At 39.9% G+C, this 22364-nt stretch overlaps 1 protein-coding gene and 1 pseudogene across 7 annotated transcripts in view; one reads left to right on the top strand and one right to left on the bottom strand.

Annotated features, from left to right (window-relative positions):
* Positions 1-10675, bottom strand: part of SLC10A6 (solute carrier family 10 member 6) — a 49343-nt gene extending 38668 nt beyond the window's left edge. For all 7 annotated transcript variants that reach the window (XR_009540262.1, XR_009540265.1, XR_009540264.1 and 4 more), the window contains exons 1-2: positions 10256-10675; positions 48-166 (exon numbers count right to left, since the gene is read on the bottom strand). Coding sequence is in view for 3 of the 7 variants with exons in the window: in XM_060147875.1 (XP_060003858.1) it covers positions 48-166; positions 10256-10668 (532 nt within the window). In the remaining 4 variants the exon portion in view is untranslated. The remainder of the gene's footprint in view (positions 1-47; positions 167-10255) is intronic.
* Positions 10676-17350: 6675 nt separating this feature from the next.
* Positions 17351-17787, top strand: LOC132519244 (ubiquitin-conjugating enzyme E2 D3-like; annotated as a pseudogene).
* Positions 17788-22364: the final 4577 nt, after the last annotated feature.

The raw sequence follows: 22364 nt of genomic DNA, 5'->3' as shown, positions 1-22364 counted from the left end.
CCGTCACCATTACTATTACTATTTCATGTCACAAGCCCAATACAGACCTATGTTCTGATATGGAATGGTGAGATTCTGCTCAAGATTCCAGGACGAGGTGTAGAGATAAAGGCAGAGTGGCATCATTCCCAGGGCAACCACTGTGGACCAAGTTGTCATACTGATGCTGAAAGTAAAATTAAAGTAGATGCTTAAGAGGGAAAGTTTGAAATGAAGAATTTAGTCCTTACCAAAAACAACTCCTGGGGTACAACTTCTTAGAGATTATGTAGGGTAAGTTACTTGAACCTGTCTCCTGTTTTATTATTCAACAAATGATGACTGTATTTGTGGTCTAGAAAAAGATTTCCTGCAGTTCTTGCCATCTATCAACTCATATTTTATGAGCATTTACTCGTCCTAAACATTCTGCTAGTCACTATAAGGATTCATTTTTTTCCTTGTACAGTTCTTTATTGATATATAATTCATAGACCATAAAATGCATTCATTTTAAAGTATCTTTAGTATATGTGACTGTACTATTCTATTTCCAGAATATTTTCATCACCCCAAAAAGAAGCTCCACCCCATTAGCAGTCCCTCCCCATTCCCTTCTCCCCCCAGCCCCTGATAACCAGGAATCTATTTTCTGTCTTTATAGGATTTTGTCCCTATCTGGGTGAGAAAACCAGCAACAAAATCAATCAGTAAAATTAGGGGAAATAAGGTAAATGGAAATGAGATATTCTTCAGGCCAACAAAATACTTACGTTTAAATCACTGGGAAAAATTACACAATCTGTTTAAGCACATACAAACTGTTTATAGACACGATTAATGCTGCTCTACAGATGAGGTGAGGCACATGGAACATTATACAACACAACCCAGGGGTAAAGCAAGTGTTTATTCCCTTCAACACTAGGCTTCAAGAGTCTTGGAAGGTTTTAATATTCATAGTTTAAATTCTCACAGCAGACTACCTTGCACATAGTATATGCCCAACCTGTGTTAACGGTACAAATGGCCTAGAAACTGAGGCTCACTACCTCCCAGCCCAGCAAGGAGGGGAAGGAGACCCTTCGTAGGACTAAGGTCTGCTGCAGAGATAGCAAGGGTCCTCCAGCACTTGATCAGGCCTGCAAGTTACACATCATTCTTCCTCATAATATGAATCACCAATGTTTCCATCTAATTACCCTGTCTATAAAATAATCTGTCTGTGATAACTTTGACATTTTCTATCAGAAGAATGTTTATATTCCCAGCAAAGCAGCAACCATTATATTTCAATGATATTAAAAATACTCCTTCTGTACTCTCAATCACTGCTGGTGAAATGAGGACTTCCCTGGTGGTGCAGTGGTTAAGAATCTGCCTGCCAGTGCAGGGGACACGGGTTCGAGCCCTGGTCTGGGAAGATCCCACATGCTGCGGAGCAAGTAAGCCCATGTGCCGCAACAAGAGAAGCCACCGCAATGAGAAGCTCGCACACCGCAACGAAGAGTAGCCCCCACTTGCCACAACTAGAGAAAGACCGTGTGCAGCAATGAAGACCCAACGCAGCCAAAAATAAATAAATATATTATTTTTTTAAATGCAAAATGGCACAACCCCTGGAGGGAGTTTGGTAATATCTAGCAAAATTACACATGTGTTTACACTGTGACCCAACAATCTCCCATCTGGAAATCCAGCCCAAAGATGCACTGTCAAATATTTAACTAACTGGTGACCCTTTCAGAAAACCAGACTTAGGTAATTCACAAATATTTGTATACATCCCTTCTCCTCTTTGTTTTCATTTAAACAATCCTGTTTCATAGCTGCTGTTTAGAGAACAGAGGCTTTGTTGTTTTCTTTTTAAAGCAACTTACTCTGCAGCTTGGTTGCTTTTGTTTTCTTCTCCACTTAATATCATAGGCATGTTTCAGGGCAACAGATATAACAAACTCATTTTTTTTAAAAGAACTGCAGAGTACAACATAAATATGCCATAATTTCTTCAATCACTCCATTAATGCTGAAAAAATTGTTTGCGTTTTCTTTCATTATAAGCAATGTATTAAACATTCTTATATATATTTCACTTGAAATAATTCTTCTCTTTCTGTAAAATAGATTCTCCAAAGTGGAATCACTGTGTCAAAAGTTTCTGTTTTTTATTTTAATAGATACTTCTAGATTATTTTCAAAAGAGCTTGTTGCATTTCACAATCTTGCCTGCACTGGAGGCAATCAATCACTTTTAATTCTCATGAGAACATTGAAAACTGCATCTCACTCTTCTTTTGTTATACACCTGACTCTCTACAAGGTTGTGCTTTCTTTCATGTTTATTAACCTCTTGGATATCCCCTCAACAGCCTTTCTTGTCTGATTTTTCTTTTCTCAACCTGTAGGAGCTACTTTAAAATTAGGGTACATATAATCAAATGTAATACAAATATTTTTGCCAAGGTTATTTTATATTTTTACTATGCTTATGACTTTTGCCATAATAAATAACAGTGAGATAGTCAAATCTGTCCATCTGTCCTTTTTTTTCCTGGTTTCTAAGTTCCTTGCCTTGTTAAAGATTTCCCCCTCTCCTGAGGTTATTCAAATATTGCCCCCACTTTTTACTTTTTCATAGGTTTATATTTTACATTTATATCTTTAACTTATCTAAAATTTATATTGTATAAGGTATGAAACTAATCTATCGTCTTCTATATTGAGAGGCAAGTGTGTTAAATTTTCCAAATAAACAATTTTTCACTAAACTGAAGTGCCAACTTCATTATATATTATATATACGTTCAAGTGTGTTCAAAATGTCCTTGTTTCCTAAGCAAATATCAGACTGTTTTAATTATGGTGTTTTCATAGTGTATTTTTGTATACGACAGAGCAGACACTTCCACATAAATCTTTCTTTTCAAACTTTTCTGAGCAGTTCTTGCATATATTTCACTCCATATGAGATTTAAAATTATCTTATTCTATTAAGAATGCTTACTTTGGGCTTCCCTGGTGGCGCAGTGGTTGGGAGTCCGCCTGCCGATGCAGGGGACACGGGTTCGTGCCCTGGTCCGGGAAGATCCCACATGCCGCGGAGCGGCTGGGCCCGTGAGCCATGGCCGCTGGGCCTGCGCATCTGGAGCCTGTGCTCCGCAACGGGAAGGGCCACGGCAGTGAGGGGGCCGCGTACCAAAAAAAAAAAAAAAACAAAGAATGCTTACTTTGAGCAGTCTTCTTCCTAACTAGAGAGCAGATTAACGAAGAAAACCAGCTTGCCACAGCTCTCAAACCTTTGTATTCAAGAATAGTGTGTGTCTGGAACGCTTTTCCAAATTCCTAGTCTATGATAGTGCTACATTCCTGGCTCTTCATATCACCACATCCTGAAAGGAATTCCATATTACATCACTTTGATCTTGAACTTCTGGAGAACTAGCAGACAATTTTCCTCCTCTATGGCTATGGCTCAAACACCAGAAAGGTAAGATTCATGACTGTGGGAAGCAAAGTGTGAGATTATATCAGACTGATTCTATATCCTTGATTACATAGGTTACTACTTCCACCCTTTATACAACTTCACGCCCATAATGTTCACAGTAATGGTCAAGGAAGGCAACAGATGACCCTGGTGCTCTGCCAAGCTGGAAAAGCACAAGTGAACGTGTCTGAATGCATTGGATAGTCACACCTTTTGTTTTACTGCCATGAAATTCCAATGTAGCATAAACAGAGGATGTGGTCAACTGGGCCTCTTGGCTGTTCACATATAGGAAAATTGTTGGCAAAATCTGATTTCAGTATAACAAGATTCCACTTGCACTAAGAAGAATGGTGTCACCATCTGCAAACTATTACAGAGAATAATGGGACAGATTAAGCAAGTCTGGACAAACAGGTAAATCCTGAACCTCCTTTAAAACATGGAAATTACGTATATATGCATTATATTAAAATGTAGTGTCGATAAGTATACCATTTTGCAATTGGGGTTTAAATTATACGCCTGTTGTTTTAGTTTGAAACCAATAAAGTCAGGAACTTTGACACTCAAAACTATGAAAGTACACACTTGCTTCCCTACTGAAAAAAAACTTTTAAATTATCTAGGTAGTCAGATGGACATGGAATATGCTACAAGATCAGATCAACAGACTTGGGCCTAGAGAAGAGTTCAAGGCCAGGTTTTCCATCCCTAAATATAAATGTTACTCCTATCTGCTGCTTCTCAAGAATGGTAACCAGCATTTATTGAGCACCACCTGCTAAGTATCAGACCTCATTACATACATTTTCTCTTTTCATCTATAAAACAACCCTATGGGTAGGTATTATTTTCATTTTATAGACAAGGAAATTAAGGTATATAGCATTATAGAAACACACTAAGTCACATGGATTCAATCTAAGTTCTGTCTCTCAAGATGATCTTCAGTTCTCCACCAGGCCCTGTCAGACAGATCCGAAGAATCTGAAGTCCCAGTTTCAGGGTTTCTGCTAAAGGATCAGGAGCTCCTTTAAAGTTCAAAAGTCAAATTTGGCCACTGAATCACTCAGGCTCTACCACCACCAGTGGTCAGAATCCTTTCTCTGCCGCTGAGGACACAAACACGTCCTTACAGAAGAATAGACCTCGTATAACAAAAGTTATCAAACTAAGAGTTCCCTGGTGGCCTAGTGGTTAGGATTCCAGGATTTCAATGCTGGGGCCAGGGTTCAATCCATGGTCGGGGAACTGAGATCCCACAAGCCACATGGTATGGCCAAAAAAAAAAAGTTATCAAACTAAAGGCAGTGGGAGCTGTCCTGAGTTGTACCAATAAACTGATTGCATTTCAAGAGAAGTTTTTGTAACACACACGAGCAATCAGAAACTTTCCTTCAGTCATTCACCCTCATCTATCAAGCCCCTGCCACCACCAGGCTGGCTCTAAGCATGCAGAGGAACAAGCCCTGGAGGAGCTCAGAGACCTAGTGAGGCTGAAAGTAGCCCAGCTACTGCAGTGTCCTCTGATAGATGACAAGAAAGCATTGCATATTTAGTGCTATGGGACAGAGGAGAGGCATCTCTGCCAAATAGTTTCCAGAGAAACACTAAAAACTGGGGTGGGAGAGGGGGATGCTTAGACTTTATAATTTGCTTTTCTTTTCTTATTGTCACAAAATACTTAAAACTTAAAAAAGCCTCAGATCCATTTCTGGATTATACCCAAAAGAACTGAAAGTAAGGACTCCAACAGGTATTTGCACACCCGCGTTCATGGAAGAATTACTTACAATAGCCAAAAGGAAGAAGCAACCCAAGTGTCCATCAATGGATAAATGGATAAATAAAATGTCTTATATGCATACAATAGATTATTATTCAGCCTTAAAAAGAAAGGAAATTCTGACACAAGCTACAACATAGCTGCACTTTGAAGACATTATGCTAAGTGAAATAGGCCAGACACAAAAGGACAAGTGTTTTATGACTTCACTAATATGAGATACCTAAAGTAGTCAAATGCATAGAAACAGAAAGTAGCATGGCAGTTGCCAGGGCCTAAAGGGAAGGAGGAATTATTGTTTAAGGGATACAGAGTTTCAATTTGGGAAGATGAAAAAGTTCTAGAGGTGGATGGTGGTGATGATTGTACAACAATGTGAATGTACTTAATGCCATTGAACTGTACACTTAAAAATGTTAAAATGGTAAATGCTATGTTATGTATATTTTACCACAGTAGAAAAAAGACACATAACACAAATGAACTTATCTACGAAACAGAACAGACTCACAAACATAGAGAACGCACTTGTGATTGCAAGGGGGAAGTAGGCAGGGGAGGGATGGATTGGGAGTTTGGGATTAGCAGATGCAAACTATTACATGTAGAATGGATAAACAATAAGGTCCTACTGTATAGCACAGGGAAATATATTCAATATCCTGTAATAAACCATACTGGAAAAGTAAAAGAAAAAGGGACCTCAGAAAGTCTAACCCAATGATTTTACAAATGAGGAAACAGGTCCAGAAAGGTATGCTGAAAGACACACAGCTCCTTGAGCAGAGACTAAAACACAGGCCCCTGACACAGTGTTCTTTTGCCTGACCCATATAATAATAATAACTCATACAGCATTTTGTGCCAGTAAGACTCTAAGCACTTTATATATATTAACTCATTCAATCCTTACAACAACCCATGAGGTAACTTATGTTTCTCCCTATTTTAGAAGTGAGGAAACTAAAGCATAGAGAATTTACGTAACCTGCCAAGAGGGCCCAGCTAGCAAGGGATGGATCTACTTTCTGGCTCCAGACTGGTGCACTTAACTATGACACTGTACTGCCAGATCTCAGTTTTCATGTCCTACTGTCCAAGGCAAGAATTCTGTCCATCCTTAGTAGATTGCAAAAATGTCCCCAGTTCTTTCTCCCGCTCTTTTCCATGCCCTCTGCACTGTGACTTTGCAGCTCACCCCATTGAGAGGCAGAATCTACTTCTCCAGTCCTTGTATCTGCGCTAGCCTTGCAATTTGCATTAGCCACTGGAATGTGGTGGAAGTGATGGTGAACTGCTTTCAAGCTCAGGCCTCAAGAGACCTTGTAAGCTTCCCAGACACTGTCATGTGGTTAGGTCTAGGCTAGCCTGCTGGAGAATGAGAGGCCACAGGGAGGAGAGCCCAATTGTCCCAGCTGAGGCCATCCAAGATCAGTCCACATTTAGCCTGTCCCCGGACATGTGAGAGAGCCCTGCCAAGATCAGCAGAGCTCAGTCCAGGGGCAAGATAATTTTAAGGCTCTTCATACATGTAGGCCAACTGTTTTCCAGAACCGTTATAATGGATGATTGGAGGAGACAGATCAGGCCAGCTGTTGTTGCAGCCTGTGAAGACAATGGGCAAAAGAAAGTTGGAAAAGTGCTGGGTATGTTTAAAGAACAGTTACTAGGGACTTCCCTGGTGGTCCAGTGGGTAAGACTCTGTGCTCCCAATGCAGGGGCCCGGGGTTCAATCCCTGTTCAGCGAACTAGATCCCACATGCTACGACAAAGATCCCGCGTGCCACAACTAAGACCCAGTGCAGCCTAAATAAATAAATAAATAAAAATAAAATCTTAAAAAAAAAAACAGTTAATAGTCCATTTTGACCAAAGACCTGTTATGCTTAAGGGTTTAATGGTAAATAAACCTGCAGGAGTCAGTTAGACCCAGCTTAGGTTCTACCCAATTTAACAGGTGTTGAGAAGCCTTTACATGTATAATATGTTCCTTTTCTCCTCACAATACCATGAAGGAAGTACTATGATTTCCAGTTACAGAAAGAGGTCCCAAGTCAGGATATAAAGACAGGCAGTCTGACCCCAGAGCCTGCCTTATCCACTTACTACAAAACCATGAAGGAAAGACTGAAGGTAGAGAGAACATTGAGAAGATACTGCAATTGGCCAAGAAAGAAACTGTGGTGCCTGACCTGAGGTGATGGCAGTGGACAGATAGGAAGCAATAGCTATGGGTGACATCAAGAGGGTGGGCTACAGTACTAGCCAGAGGACTGACTAAAGAAAGTGAAGCATGAAGGGGAGTCATGGGGTGGGGAGGGACTGCGAAGATGATGAGTCCAGGTGACTGGGAGGATGACTGGTGTCAGCATCAGATACTCAGAATGCAGAAACTGGTTCAAACATGTTGATTCTGAAACTCCTTGTTTGGTGTGAACGCATGGAGAACTGCAAGTAAATTGAATGAAGCATGGAGTTAAGGCATGAGAAACACATTTAGGTTTAGCGCTCATCTCAAGAGCACTAAATCTAAATTTCCTCATTTGTAAAATGAAGATGTTGTACTAAATGCTCTTGGATTTTATCCAGTATGAAAGACAAAATTTCTATCAATGACTGCCTAGTGAGTTTTGCTTAAGTTATTTTTGTTGGTAATCAAGTAAGAAAAACATAGTGAACTTGTAGATTGTTTCACTTGATAATACTGAATTTCCTATTTGCAATTTTTACTGAGAATTAAGATTTATTACTCTTGTATCTATAAGCTTTTGAAAATCTAATATTTAGTCCCCATTTTAAAATTTCATTTCTTAGAATTTAAATTTTATGCTTGTTTTTTGTTTTGTTTCTTGTTTGTGAGTCTCAAAATCAAAATTTTATAAGAAAAATGGGAAAGTAGCTAATATTTACTACACACCTACTATGTGCCTGGCATCCAACATACATATTTCCTCCTTAAAATACATCCTTGTGGGGAATAGGCAATTTTAACATGTTTTACGAATGAAGCTTATAGGTTAAATAATTTGACCAAAGTTAAAAGCTAATTAAGGGAAGTAAAATGAGCTTTATCTTTTCTAGACTTCCTATTAATTGGTGTTTTTATTATAATTTTGGCTAATAAGAGATGAAGGTAATAAATGTTCTCTTTCCCAGAACAGAAGTGCTTGAGAACACTGCTTAACGATTTATGTTCCTGCTCAGAAGATCTAGTTGTGTTAATAAATGGCATTGAAGAAAGTCCCTAAATTTCAGGCTGATGAGAAACAGATGTGCTTTTAAATCTGAGTTCTGCCATACTCATTTGTAGCATTTGGCAACATACTTAACCAATCTGAGACACAATTTTCTCAGCTGTAAAATTCAGAATAATAAAAGGCCATTTACAAGGTTATTTTGAGAGCCAAGAAAGAAGGGAAAGAAAATACATGAAAGCATAGACCCCATGCCTGTCAGGGTACTTAATAACTATGTTTCCTTTTTCTTTCCAAAAACTTTCAGGCCCTGGAATTTATCACTGTTATATGGACTTTGTGTAAAGAATATTTATCATTTCCCAATTATTATGTTAATGGTCAACTTAATTGAATTTGAATTAGCAGTGCACGTTAGGGTTTTTTTTTAATTTAATTTTATTTATTTTTCATACAGCAGGTTCTTATTAGTTATCCATTTTAGACATATTAGTGTACACATGTCAATCCCAATCTCCCAATTCATCACACCACCACCACCCCACCCCCCGCCACTTTCCCTGGGGCGGGGGGGGTTAAATTAGCGATGCAAGTGATTCATTTCAAATCTTTGATAAGTGGGTAACTAGAAACATAGCCATATGAAAATTAATTATTGGTCTGTTTGGCATGAACCCATTAAAATTTATAGGTGAAATAAGTTCCATATGCTAAACATTCAGCACACGCAGGAAACTAGAAACCCATACCTGCAGCTGACTCACTAACGTCAACTCCCAGCACGGTCAGCACCTCTGATTCATTCATTGTATAATAAATCTCAACTAAATGACATACACATCAAACAGAGATTTAAATTTATAAGTAGTTCTTTCTCTGGGCAAAAGGTGAAACAGTTTGTTCAGAAGTAAGCAAAGATTCTAGAAAGACCACTGTTTTTAGCCCTGTCATTTTCTCCAGTTGTTACTCCTCTGTTTTTTCCTCAAATGCTCTTTTCCCCATCAAAACAAGTACTCCAAAATACCTGTGACTAATTCAATCTCATTAAAATGTAAATGAATGATAAAGCTTAATGTTTCCTGGGGTATTTATCTACACCATAATTGGAAATAAGGTCACTGGCTTAAATGAAAGGAATGAGATTCTAGTAATGAATGTTAAACATCGGCAAAACAACAAGAAAGAACAGTCTTAGTCATAAGTCTTTGTGTTGCTCCCCAAGTCAACTCAATAGCCACTTAAAACAGGATACATCTATCACATACCCCTAAAGCTCCCTTATCCTGTCCCCCAAAATACTTATCTCATAAAGTAGGTGCTTGGGCATCACTTGCTGATTAGAGCCATGAGGCCCTCATTCTGGTTATGCTGCTGCCACCACCACCACTACAATAGCTACCAACCAGTATCCTTAGCTTCCTGGGATTCTGAACCTATGTCCTGGGAGACTGTGAAACCAGGACTGTTGTTAAAGCCATCAGCGTGGGTGAGAATGAGTTCACGCCTAGGAAGGGCCATTGGGTGAGGAAGGAGACCTGCTTTCACTGTTGCATATGAACCCAACCCCTCTACTCAGAAAAGTAGTTGACAGTAAAACAGAGGACAATCACAGCAAAGTAAATTTTAAGTTCAGAAAGGAAAGTCCTTCTGGGACCGAACAAGTCTGTGTAAAATGTTTCCCAATGGAATGTCTACCTAGATTGGCAGAGTTTTTAACGCGAAGGTGTCAGTCCCCCCCATCCCCACCCCCATCCCTGGCAGAGTGCTATCAGGGGAAGACAGCTGAGCTTCCCTAGTGTAACTTACCTGAGATCCATATCTCCATCAACCCAGTAGGTGAAAATGTTAGAGATGGTTCCCCCTGGGCAGCACCCCATGATGAGGATAGCCATAGCTTGGACTGGCTTCAGAGAGAAGCTGATGACCAGGAGATAGGCAGCAAGAGGCATGAGCCCAAACTGGCAGAGCAGTCCCACAGCAATGCCCCAGGGTCTCCTGATGTGCGACCAGAGCCTCCGGATCTCCACAGAGCATCCCAAGGAGAACATGAGCAGGCCGGTCATCACGGCTGACACCACTGTGAAAACAAGTTCCAGGTTCCCATAGACCTCCAGCCCCACTGGCAACTCCTCCTCTGAACTGTTGGCAGGGCAGGCTGAGCTGCTGGAACAATTTGCTCTCATCTCCTTAATCCTTAAGGCAGCATTACAAATGAACATCTGCTGCGATGGCTGGGCAGGTCTATCCTGCCACGTTTTGTAATAATTCCAAGTCACACATGGAGGATCATTCCAATAGCTGTTGGCCAGTCAGGTGATTCATCCTAATCTGATCAATTTATTCACAAGTGGCATTATAAAAGTAATTATCATGGGCATGAAACATATAATAAATAATATTTATAATATTATTATAAATATATATATTATAAATATAATAAATAATATTATTTATAATAATATAATAACATATAATAAACTGTGGTAATTACTTTCCACTTCTGTTCTTACTCACCAGTGAATATTCAAGTGAAATGAGACAAGCAAGCACTGTCAAGTGGAGCAACTGGTATGCTGTCAGAAATCACATTGTGTTCCAGGAGAGAGGTTGGATGGCAAGGCATAATTTCTCCAAGTTTAGTGGGGATATCCAAAAGCTAGGATGCAATGTTCTGCATAGACAAAGGCTAACTCTGGAAAAAAGAAAGGCAGCTAAGCCAAAGCCACACCTCACAGCAATAGGAGAACTCTTCTGTTGAAGACATTAAAACAAAAGGCCAGTTAAGGAAATGTCAGGAGGGACTAAGGATAATTTCAAAAGAGCTTTGGAATTAGTCTCACTTTTTCTTCTTTCTATTTCTATTAGAATTTGTGTCTAAAGCCAATAATTAAACACCTGTAAAAATAATGATATTAAGCACCTGATTTGCCTCATGAAACATGTGGAAACTCACTTCTGAACACAAAATAATTCAAGGGAGCTGTCACTTTCTTTTTGAGATGCCTCACCCCAGGTCTTGTAGTGAGGTCTGGGAATTCAGCAAAAAAAATGTAGTAAAGAGCTTGTCTGGAAGGCTGAAGACAGAGTCTGAGGTCAGCCTCTGACTGCAGTGGCCCAGGGCCCCTCTGTGTGCCTTAACCACATGGACACATGTTTTGTTGGCAAAATCAGACAAGGAAAATATAGTTCCATGAAACTGAAGCTCCAAAACAGCAGATGCCACACCCCTTCTCACAGAAAGCAGGAAGTATATTTGTGGGACAAGGAGGGACACTAGCTATGCATTGTTTATTTTTGGATTTAGCAAATTATTTTCCATGACAAAATGCTCCAGGCATGTTTGCTGTATTAAAAACAAGTTGAATACAAATGTAAAATGAAATCTAACTATTTGCAGAAAGTATAAACTGCCTGAGGCAAACCCCCCTAAAAGCAGCTCTGAAGGTAGAACCTTGCTGGAGGTCATCAGAGGTCAGCATGAGGACCTGCTGCCACCAATTCTTGTTTTATGCCCGAGAACAAGCCAATGTCTACACCAAGCTTGGTGAGCCTGTCAGGAGGCAACCCAGAACCATCTATATTGTGTTCATACAGAGCCAAGCAGAGAAATGAACATTTAGGAGTGGGTTAGGTCTCTGGAAAGCTACATGTTCCCAGCTAAATGATGCTGAGGGGTAGTCGAGCTGAGAAGAAATGGAGGAAGGAGAGCACTAACATTTTTTGAGCACCTAAGTGACAGAGGCATGCTAGGTACTTTACACATATGTGGCTGTGTCTGGTGAAGCAGAAGTTTTTTTTTTAACCTTATTTAGTAAGAAGGTATCAGATTATTTCTGTCTGGGTAATGTCAAAAAGTACCTTGGCTAAAAAAAAAAAAAAAAAAAAGTCCCTTGGCAGTCCTTCTTTGTTCCCGAAATAATCACTTGAATGACCCTTCTTAATTATACAAATTTAGGTTTAGTAAGCCATTCCTGATAGATGACAGTGATAGGAACTTTGGTGATTTGCTTGGTACTCAGCTCTAATAGATTGGAGGAGGGGGCTAAATTTGCAAAGTGGACTTAAGGAGTCTCCAAAGGGGAAGGTGTCCTTGGCCACTTGCCTTTTGAAATTCAGTGTTAGCAGAATTTCTCAAATGAATTAGGATGATTACAACTGAGGTCCACTGGTAGAAAATAAAATCTAATTACACATCCAGAAAGGAAGGGATGTCTGGACAGGTGACAAGTTCCTCTGGATCCAGTTGTCTGGGCACAGATGTCACAGGGTGATACAGGACACACAACTGAGTATGTGGATGTAAGCAAAAGAGAAGTAACCTTGAGAGGCCAAGCCTGGGCGCCACCAAGTTGTGTGCAAGGATCTGAACCAGAAGGGGCATGGCAGCAGTGGGTGAGGACCCACTGGCCTCAGTAGTACCAATTTATTCAACAGGTCCCAACAAAACAACAACAGCTGAGACCAGGGCCTACCAGTGGACTGGTTGGGCTTTTCTGAGTTTCTCTCCATTTGGGGTTGAGAAGGAGCCTCCTTCGGAAGAGTAAGCACCTAGAGTTCTTAGTAAATTTGTAAAGGAGATTTTAAATAGGGGATCCCAAACATATTGACATGTAGAGATTCTAGTGATTAATTAGAAAATTTTAAAAGCCAAACTTACACCCCGTGCTAGCGAGGTGGATCATGAGATCCCACTGAATCTTCACATCCAAACTAAGAGGTATGTACTATCATTCCCCACTTCACAGATAAGGAAACAAAGGACTAGTGAGGCCTTTGTGATTTGTCCAAGGTTATTAAGCAAGTAAGTTGTAACCCTGGGATACTAAATCCCAGTCTAATTCTCAGCTTGTCCTCATTTCCCTGGAGCACAGCAAAGTGGAAACAATGAAAGTAGTTGGCAGCATGATCATGCTGAAAAGACTGGCAACACTTAGACATAGCTCAGGGATAAAACACCACTAGTTGCATTAAGATGGAGAAAGAAACCAGTTAATCCCTAATCTCTAAATTTTTCTCATATGCTCACAAGCTTAAAATGCACCTGAATATGTTCAACATATATGCACCTTAATTTTGAGATCCAATTCTACAAACCACAGGAAATGCTTCATGTATTTCTATTCACCGCAGATAGAATTAGAGGTTAAAGATATTCTTCAGGAAAAGCCTGGTTTCTTCAGGTTGAGAATGTAAAGGCAGAAGGGAAAGTGCCAAAAAGAAAGGTGGTTAAATATGGCTAAGGAATTGTTTGCCAAACTCTGAGAATTAGCACAACAGGAAACTTCTAGAAGCTTGAAGAACGTAAAAAATCCACCTCCTATACAGCGATGGGAATGTAAATTGGTACAGCCACTATGGAGAACAGTACAGAAAAAAATTAAAAATAGAGCTACCATATGACGCAGCAATCCCACTCCTGGCCACATATCCAGAGAAAAACATAATTCAAAAGGATGCATGCGGGCTTCCCTGGTGGCACAGTGGTTGGGAGTCTGCCTGCCAGTGCAGGGGACAAGGGTTCAACCCTGCTCTGGGAGGATCCCACATGCTGCAGAGCACCTGAGCCCATGCGCCACAACTACTGAGCCTGCACTCTACAGCCCGCGAGCCACAACTACTGAGCCCACATGCCACAACTACTGAAGCCTACGCGCCTAGAGCCCGTGCTCCGCAACAAGAGAAGCCACCGCAATGAGAAGCCCGTGCACCGCAACAAAGGGTAGCCCTCACTTGCCGCAACTAGAAAAAGCCTGCATGCAGCAACAAAAGACCAAACTCAGCCCAAAATAAATAAATAAATAGATAAATAAAATTTTAAAAAAAAAGAGGATGCATGCACCCCCGATGTTTATTGCAGCACTATTTACAATAGCCAGGACATGGAAGCAACCTAAATGTCCATCAGCAGAGGAATGGATAAAGAAGATGTGGTACATATATACAATGGAATATTACTCAGCCTTAAAAAGGAACAAAATAGTGCCATTTGCAGAGACGTGGATGGACCGAGAGATTGTCATACAGAGTGAGATAAGTCAGAAAGAGAAAAACAAATATCATATAATACTGCTTACATGTGGAATCTAGAAAAATGGTAAAGATGAAATTATTTGCAAAGCAGAAGTAGAGTCACAGATGTAGAAAACAAATGAATGGTTACCAAGGGGGTAAGGGGGTGGGATGAATTGGGAGACTGGGACTGACATATATACACTGCTATGTATAAACTAGATAACTAATGAGAACTTATAGTACAGCACAGGGAACTCTACTCAGTGCTCTGTGGTGACCTAAATGGGAAGGAAATATAAAAAAGAGGGGGGCTTTCCCTGGTGGTGCAGTGGTTAAGAATCCTCCTACCAATGCAGGGGACACAGGTTCAAGCCCTGGTCTGGGAAGATCCCACATGCTGCGGAACAACTAAGCCCGTGTGCCACAACTATCAAGCCTGTGCTCTAGAACCCACGAGCCACAACTACCGAAGCCCGTGCAGCACAACTACTGAAGCCTGTGCACCTAGAGCCCATGCTCCGCAACAAGAGAAGCCACCACAAGGAGAAGCCTGCGCACCACAATGAAGAGTAGCCCCCGCTCACCACAACTAGAGAAAGCCCACGTGCAGCAACAAAGACCCAGCACAGCCAGAAATAAATAAATTTAAAAAAAAAAGATCCTTTCCCAGAATTGAGGAAATGGCAGCCACATTAAAAAATAATAATAAAAAAATAAAATAAATTAAAAATAAATTTTAAAAGAGTGGATATATGTATACGTATGACTGATTCACTTTGCTGCACAGCAAGAAACTAACACGACATTGTAAAGCAACTATACTCCAATAAAGATTAATTAAAAAAAAAAACTAAAAACAGAGTTACCATATGATCCAGCAATCCCACTCCTGGGCATATATCTGGACAAAACCATAATTTGAAAAGATACAGGCACCACTGTGTTCATAATAGTACTATTTACAATAGCCAAGACATGGAAACAACCTAAATGTCCATTGACAAATGAATGGATAAAGATGTGGTACATATATACAATGGAATATTACTCAGCCATAAAAAAACAATAAAATAATGCAGCAACATGGATGGCCCTAGAGATTATCCTACTAATTAAAGTCAGTCAGAAAGAGTAAGACAAATGCCATATGATATCACTTATATATGAAGTCTAAAATATGACACAAATGAACTTATCTATGAAACAGACACACAGACATGGAGAACAGACTTGTGGTTGCCAAGGGGGAGGGGGAATGCGGGAGGGATGGATTGGGAGTTGGGATTAGTCTTACTATATAGTGCAGGCAACTATATTCAATAGCCTGTAATTAAACCATAATGGAAAAGAATATGAAAAAGAATATATGTATTATATATATATATATATATATAACTGAGTCACTTTTCTGTACATCAGAGACCAACACAACATTGTAAATCAACTATATTTTAATAAGATCAATTTGGGGGACTTCCCTGGTGGTCCAGTTAAGACTCCATGCTGGGCTTCCCTGGTGGCACAGTGGTTAAGAATCCGCCTGCCAATGCAGGAGACATGGGTTCCAGCCCTGGTCCTGGAAGATCCCACATGCCGCGGAGCATCTAAGCCCGTGCGCCACAACTACTGAGCCTGCACTTTAGAGCCCACAAGCCACAGCTACTGAGGCCCGCGCGCCTAGAGCCCGTGCTCCACAACAAGAGAAGCCAACGCAATGAGAAACCCACGCACCGCAACAAAGAGTAGCCCCCGCTCGCCGCAACTAGAGAAAGCCCGCGCGCAGCAACAAAGACCCAACACAGCCAAAAACAAACAAATAAATTTATTAAAAAAAAAAAAAAAAAGACTCCATGCTTCCACTGCAGGGGGCATGGGTTCCATCCCTGGTTGGGGAATTAAGATTTCACATGCTGCATGCAGTGCAGCCAGAAAAATGAAATGAAATGAAAATAAATCAAATCAAATCAAATCAAAATCCTATAGGGAGTTCCCTGGTGGCCTAGTGGTTAGGATTCCAGGCCGGGGTTCAATCCCTGGTCAGGGAACTGCAATCCCACAAGCCATGGTGCAGTGTGGCCAAAAAAAAAGAATCCTATAGGTTCCAAAAGAGTTTAGGGAAACTCATGAGAGATAGATCCAAAACAAAAGAAAATTAAAAGAAAATTATTTATTTAATCCAAAATTAAAATAAATTGGTGGTAAGGAAATAGATGGTTACATGACACAAGATAAAAAGCCTAATTTTATATATATATATATATATATTTTTTTTTTTTTTTTTTTTTTTTCGGTACGCGGGCCTCTCACTGTTGTGGCTTCTGCCGTTGCGGAGCACAGGCTCCGGACGCGCAGGCTCAGCGGCCATGGCTCACAGGCCCAGCCGCTCCGTGGCATGTGGGATCTTCCCGGACCGGGGCACGAACCTGTGTCCCCTGCATCGGCAGGCGGACTCTCAACCACTGCGCCACCACGGAAGCCCCTAATTCTATATTTTGAAAAAAATCAAACCTTGGGAAGTCCCTCGTGGTCCAGTGGTTAAGACTCTGCCCAAGGCCCAGGTTCAATCCCTGGTTGGGGAAATAAGATCCCACAAGGTGCCGGGTGCAACCAAAAAACAAAAACAAACCTTTTGATAGTATTGAAAAGTACTATCACCTCATGTCATGTGCATGAGCACCATAGGGTCAGGGATGCAGCAGCTGTCAGGTGGGCGGGGAAGAGACTGAGGCCACAGCGTGAGGGACGCCCCAGCCCCTCTACGTCTGTGTCTGGCAGAACCAGTGTGAGATAAAGAGGCAACCCTTCCGAGCAGCCCGGAAAATCAAGAGTTTGGGCCGGACCTTTGAGCAGACACCAAGATAGTGAGGAGCCAGAAGAAAAGCACAGACTATGGCGCTGAAACGCATTAATAAGGAACTTAGTGATTTGGCCCATGACCCCCCAGCACAATGTTCTGCAGGTCCAGTTGGGGATGATGTTTCATTGACAAGTCACAATTATGGGACTTAATGACAACCCATATCAAGGTGGTGTATTCTTTTTGACAATTCATCTTCCTACAGACTATCCCTTCAAACCAGGTTGCATTTACCATAAGAATTTATCATCAAAATATCAACAGGAATGGCTACATTTGTTTTGATATTCTAAGATCACAGTGGTCACCTGCTTTAACTATTTTTCAAGTTCTTTTATCCATTTGTTCACTGCTGTGTGATCCAAATCCAGATGACCCCCTAATACCAGAGATTGCATGGATCTATAAGACAGACAGAGATGAGTACAACAGAATATCTCAGGAATGGACCCAGAAGTATGCCATGTGATGCTGCCTTAAGGTCAGAATAGCCCACATTACAGCTGGAACAAACTTTAAATTACTGTTCCTTTTTTGATTTTCTTATCCAGCTGCTCCCCTATCAGACCTTGTCTTTTTAAATTTTATTTTTTGTTTACCTCCCTCCACTCATTCACATGTTCATCTGAGAAGACTTAAGCTCTTCCAGCTTTGGACAATAACTGCTTTTAGAAACTGTAAAGTAGTTACAAGAGAACAGTGCCCAAGATTCAAAAATTTTTTAAAAATGGAGCATGTATATTATATGGCCAAAGTCTTCACTCTAATTTGGTGATAAGACTAAAACCATTACTCACAGCTCTAACATACTGAAGAAGCATTTGAGGGGGAGGGAGATGGATGCTCAGTTGTCACATCAAAGGAAGCAGCATTATTCTAGCAGCATCCATTCTTGTTTAAGTCTTCCACTGTTAAGAGATTTGAGGTTACATGATATACTTTATGCTCATAACTGATGTGGCTAGAGGATTGGTATTGAATTGATAGGATCAGCAGAACAGAAAATGTGATGTATTTTATGCATGTCAATAAAGGAATGACCTGTTCTTGTTCTACAGAGAATGGAAATTGGAAGTCAAACACCCTTTATGTTCCAAAATGGGGACTCAAACATCTTGTAATTTTCATTTAAATTGTTAGATGGCTTGAAGCTATTAGTTAATCTATTTTCCAATAATATACTGTTTAATATAGCCCTGAATAAATGATGCAGGTTGTCAATGGATAAGTGATCAACTAATAGCTCTGCTGGTAATTGATTTATTTTTCTTCATTAAAGTTGCACAAACTGATGAAAAAAAAAATACTATCACCTCACAGAAAAAAACCCAATACTTGAACAGAAAATTCACAAAACAGTTAACAAGGCTCGTAATCAACATCACTAATAATTTTTAGATACATTAAGATAACGTGTTTCCTATAAATAAGAACGAAACAATTTTAAGGTGAATATTACTTGTTAGTAAATAAGAGTCAAGTGAAAGAGACATTCTCATATGCTGCAGGTAGGAGTGAAAATTCACACAACCTTTCTGGAAAAAGTCTGGCAATATGCACTGATAACCTTGTCACTATATGTCTAAGAAGCTGTCATAATAAATAAGCTGCAATACTGGCAAAAATTTTATTATTATTATAAATGTTCCTGTTTATAATAGCACTGTTATTTATAAACACATTATTATTTATAACAGCATTATTATTTATAAAAGCAGAAAACTGGGAACAATTTAAATGCCCAAAGTGAGCCTAATTTTAAGTAAATTATGGTACCATGAGATATGGGAGTTCTTTAAAATGTAAACATTTTAACAGTGAGAAATGCTTATGTTAGAAGTGTGTAAGCAAGAGAAATCAAGATCAAATGGCGTAAATAGACTGCTCCCAGCCATGTTAAAATAGCCCAGAAAGAGACCAAATCGAAAGGCTCCAAAGTCCTCATAGTGACTACTTTTGTATGTACGACTATGGATGATTTTTTTTTCCTTCTTTATATGTTTCGTACTATCTTTGAAATGGCTATCAATTACTATTTTTGTAATCAAGAAAAGGGGAACTGAAAAAAAAAGGAGTAAAGATAGAGTAAGTTGTGGTTATTTCAAGCAGCTCCCTAAAAGTTGTTAACAACCTGATGACTCCAGGAGGAGCCAGACTGTTGAGATGATTCAACCATTGTCTTTGTTCGTAGGTTTCTATGAGAAAGGCTAACAAATACCAAAGCTTCCAGGTAAGAGATACCTGCAAAAATGGAATGCATGGACATGGGAAGGACTAGAGATGGGCTGAGTAGGATCTAGAGAAGGGTGGTGATGGACTCGCAAAGGGGTTATACTGAAACAGCACCTGCTCCACCTTCAGGATAAAATAGCCAGAAGGGAAAATGAAGCAAGCTCATCAACACAACCAACTGGAAAGACCTGTTTACCCTGCACTGGTACCTTGCTATTTATAATAGTACTTGCAGTCCTTTTCCCATGACCTTTTCTGGCCTCAGCTCATCAGATCAGACGTAGTTAAGATTATAGCCATAAACTCTCATAGCCTGTCTAAATCCTAGAATTATAAGAAGAACATCCACAAATTGTAACAAGTGTGATCATGGGGTTTGTCAGCCATGAAAGCAAACGTCTGATTCTGATTTTCTGTGATAATAACAGTAACAACTACCATTTACTGAGTTCTTCCTGAAAATGCCAGGCCTTGTGATAGTTCCCTTATATATGAAGGGTAACAGAATCTGCCACCCCAAAATATGCCACTTTGGCATAAGGATTATTTTGAACGAAGGCAATTAAGAAGAAGCAGATACAAGAAGAGTTCCTTACCCTCCCCCTATTTGCCTAAAAGCAGGACATAAATATGTAAAAGTGTCTCCTCTCCCCTCTCTACCAGGAAGGACAGCAGTTAATCACTGGAGACAACTCTAGACCCTTACCAGCCCAGAGGAACCTACCTAACAAAACTTAGCTACCACTGGTTTCCCCATATATTTGCCTTCTCACCCCTAGAAACTCAAAGTCCTTTTCCTTTGTCTTGTCACGTCTTTAAAAATGTGTTGTTCTAGACTTCCCTGGTGGCACAGTGGTTAAGAATCTGCCTGCCAAATGCAGGGGACACGGGTTCAAGCCCTGGTCTGGGAAGATCCCACATGCCACGGAGCAACTAAGTCCGTGTATCACAACTACTGAGACTGCGCTCTAGACCCTGTGAGCCACAACTACTGAAGCCCATGCACCTAGAGCCTATGCTCTGCAACAAGAGAAGCCACTGCAATGAGAAGCCCGTGCACCACAACAAAGAGTAGCCCCCCCACTGCAACTAGAGAAAGCCCACATGCAGCAATGAAGACCCAATGCAGCCAAAAATTAATTAATTAATTATTTTTTAAAATGTATTGTTCTTTTAAGATGGTATATAAGGTGAAGTTCTAACCACCTCTATGAGTCACTCATTTCTGAGTGCTCCCATGTATATGTGTGACGCATATGTTAATAAACTTGCTTTTCTCTTATTAATCTGTCTGTAGTCTAACTTACAAGATCCCAGCTGGAGAACCCAAGACTGAGAGAGAAAAAGATTTTTTTCTCCCCTACACATATTTAATCCGTCCAACAACCCTGTCATGCAGGTACCATTATTACCCTCATTTACCTGTGAATGTTGAGAGGCTTATAGAGGTTAAACAACCTGCCATGGGCTAAGCTAGTAAATGACAAGGCAAGATGATGGAAATCAACTCCAGGGCTCATACTGTATATGAAAAATTAATAAAAGTTCATAAGTTTCCCTTGTATAAAATATTATTCTTGCTACTCAAACTAAATATCACATCCTGGTCGCTATTATTCACCTTCCTAAACCCTTAATTCATGTGCTTTATCAGGTGCTGAATACAGGTGCACAGTAAACATGTGTTAACTGACATTATGAAAGAATAATATCCATGCTAAAAAGGTAATATCCTGATTTACATGTCTGAATAACTCTTTTATTTTGAATAACCTGATTCAAACATTCATGATCTTAAATACAAAGAATATTTCCCAGCACTCACTGTGGGTTATAAGCTACTTTATAGTGTCCTCTCTAAAAAATACACAAGCAAAATAGATCCTTGACCTCAACAATCAACTACCAAACATGGGTGGAACCAGGCAAGTCAGACATTTTACCGTCATGATGAAAGTGGCCATTTATCCCTTCTTTATATAATTTCAACAGAGGTTAAACCCCAAAGCTATGGCTATTTTTTCTCTACTCTCAATTCCTAGGCCAGGAGGTCACGTACCTAGTACAATAGCCAAAATTAATCAAAATAAAGAGTGCTGCTGAGCTCAGGTATTTCATAGGAAAATCAGGGATCAATCTCAAGCATCTGGTACAAATTTCTAGGTTTTTGATCTGACCATTTCTAGCTACTATGCCTGGGACATTTAAGTGCTCAACAAATATCAGCTATTGTGTTGTTATTATTAGTTATTATTATTAATAACATCTGTTACATATAACCCAAAAAAGTAACTGTCAGTATCAAAAATAAATAAATTCTTCTTTGCTCCTGCTTCCAATTTTCTGATTTGCTTTTCAAAGACTTTTGTTAGTAAAATTTAGTGATTTCTTTCAAATGCTAAAGTCATGCAATTCCATAATGAAAGGAGACCACCATTATGAAACAGTCCTCCTCTTCTCTTGAAGGAAATGAAGTCAGCTACTTCCACTATGTATGTAAAGTAATTTTGATACTGTTAAACTGCAGTGATCAAGTTCTGACAACTACTCTTGTGGGAACACCCAATGTCTGATGCAGCAGAGCTCCTGGGAAAGGAGGTGGTACAGGTAATGAAGTCCAGGAAATGTTTGGTCATTTGTTAGGTTCAGGTTATTCTTTTCTTAGCTGCTCTACATACGTGGTGAGAGCAAGAAACTAAGTTCCAACAGGAAATATCCATATGGTGAGCAATCTCTAAAACAATGAGAGAGGGAGTTTGTTTTTGGCATTTGGAAGAAGTTATTTTGACAGAGTTGATTCGATGTAGGATGGCA

The sequence above is a fragment of the Lagenorhynchus albirostris genome, chromosome 4 (assembly GCF_949774975.1).
Source record: "Lagenorhynchus albirostris chromosome 4, mLagAlb1.1, whole genome shotgun sequence".
NCBI lineage: Eukaryota > Metazoa > Chordata > Mammalia > Artiodactyla > Delphinidae > Lagenorhynchus > Lagenorhynchus albirostris.
Note: the sequence above shows the minus strand (reverse complement) of the source record. Positions and strands in the feature narration are given on the sequence as shown.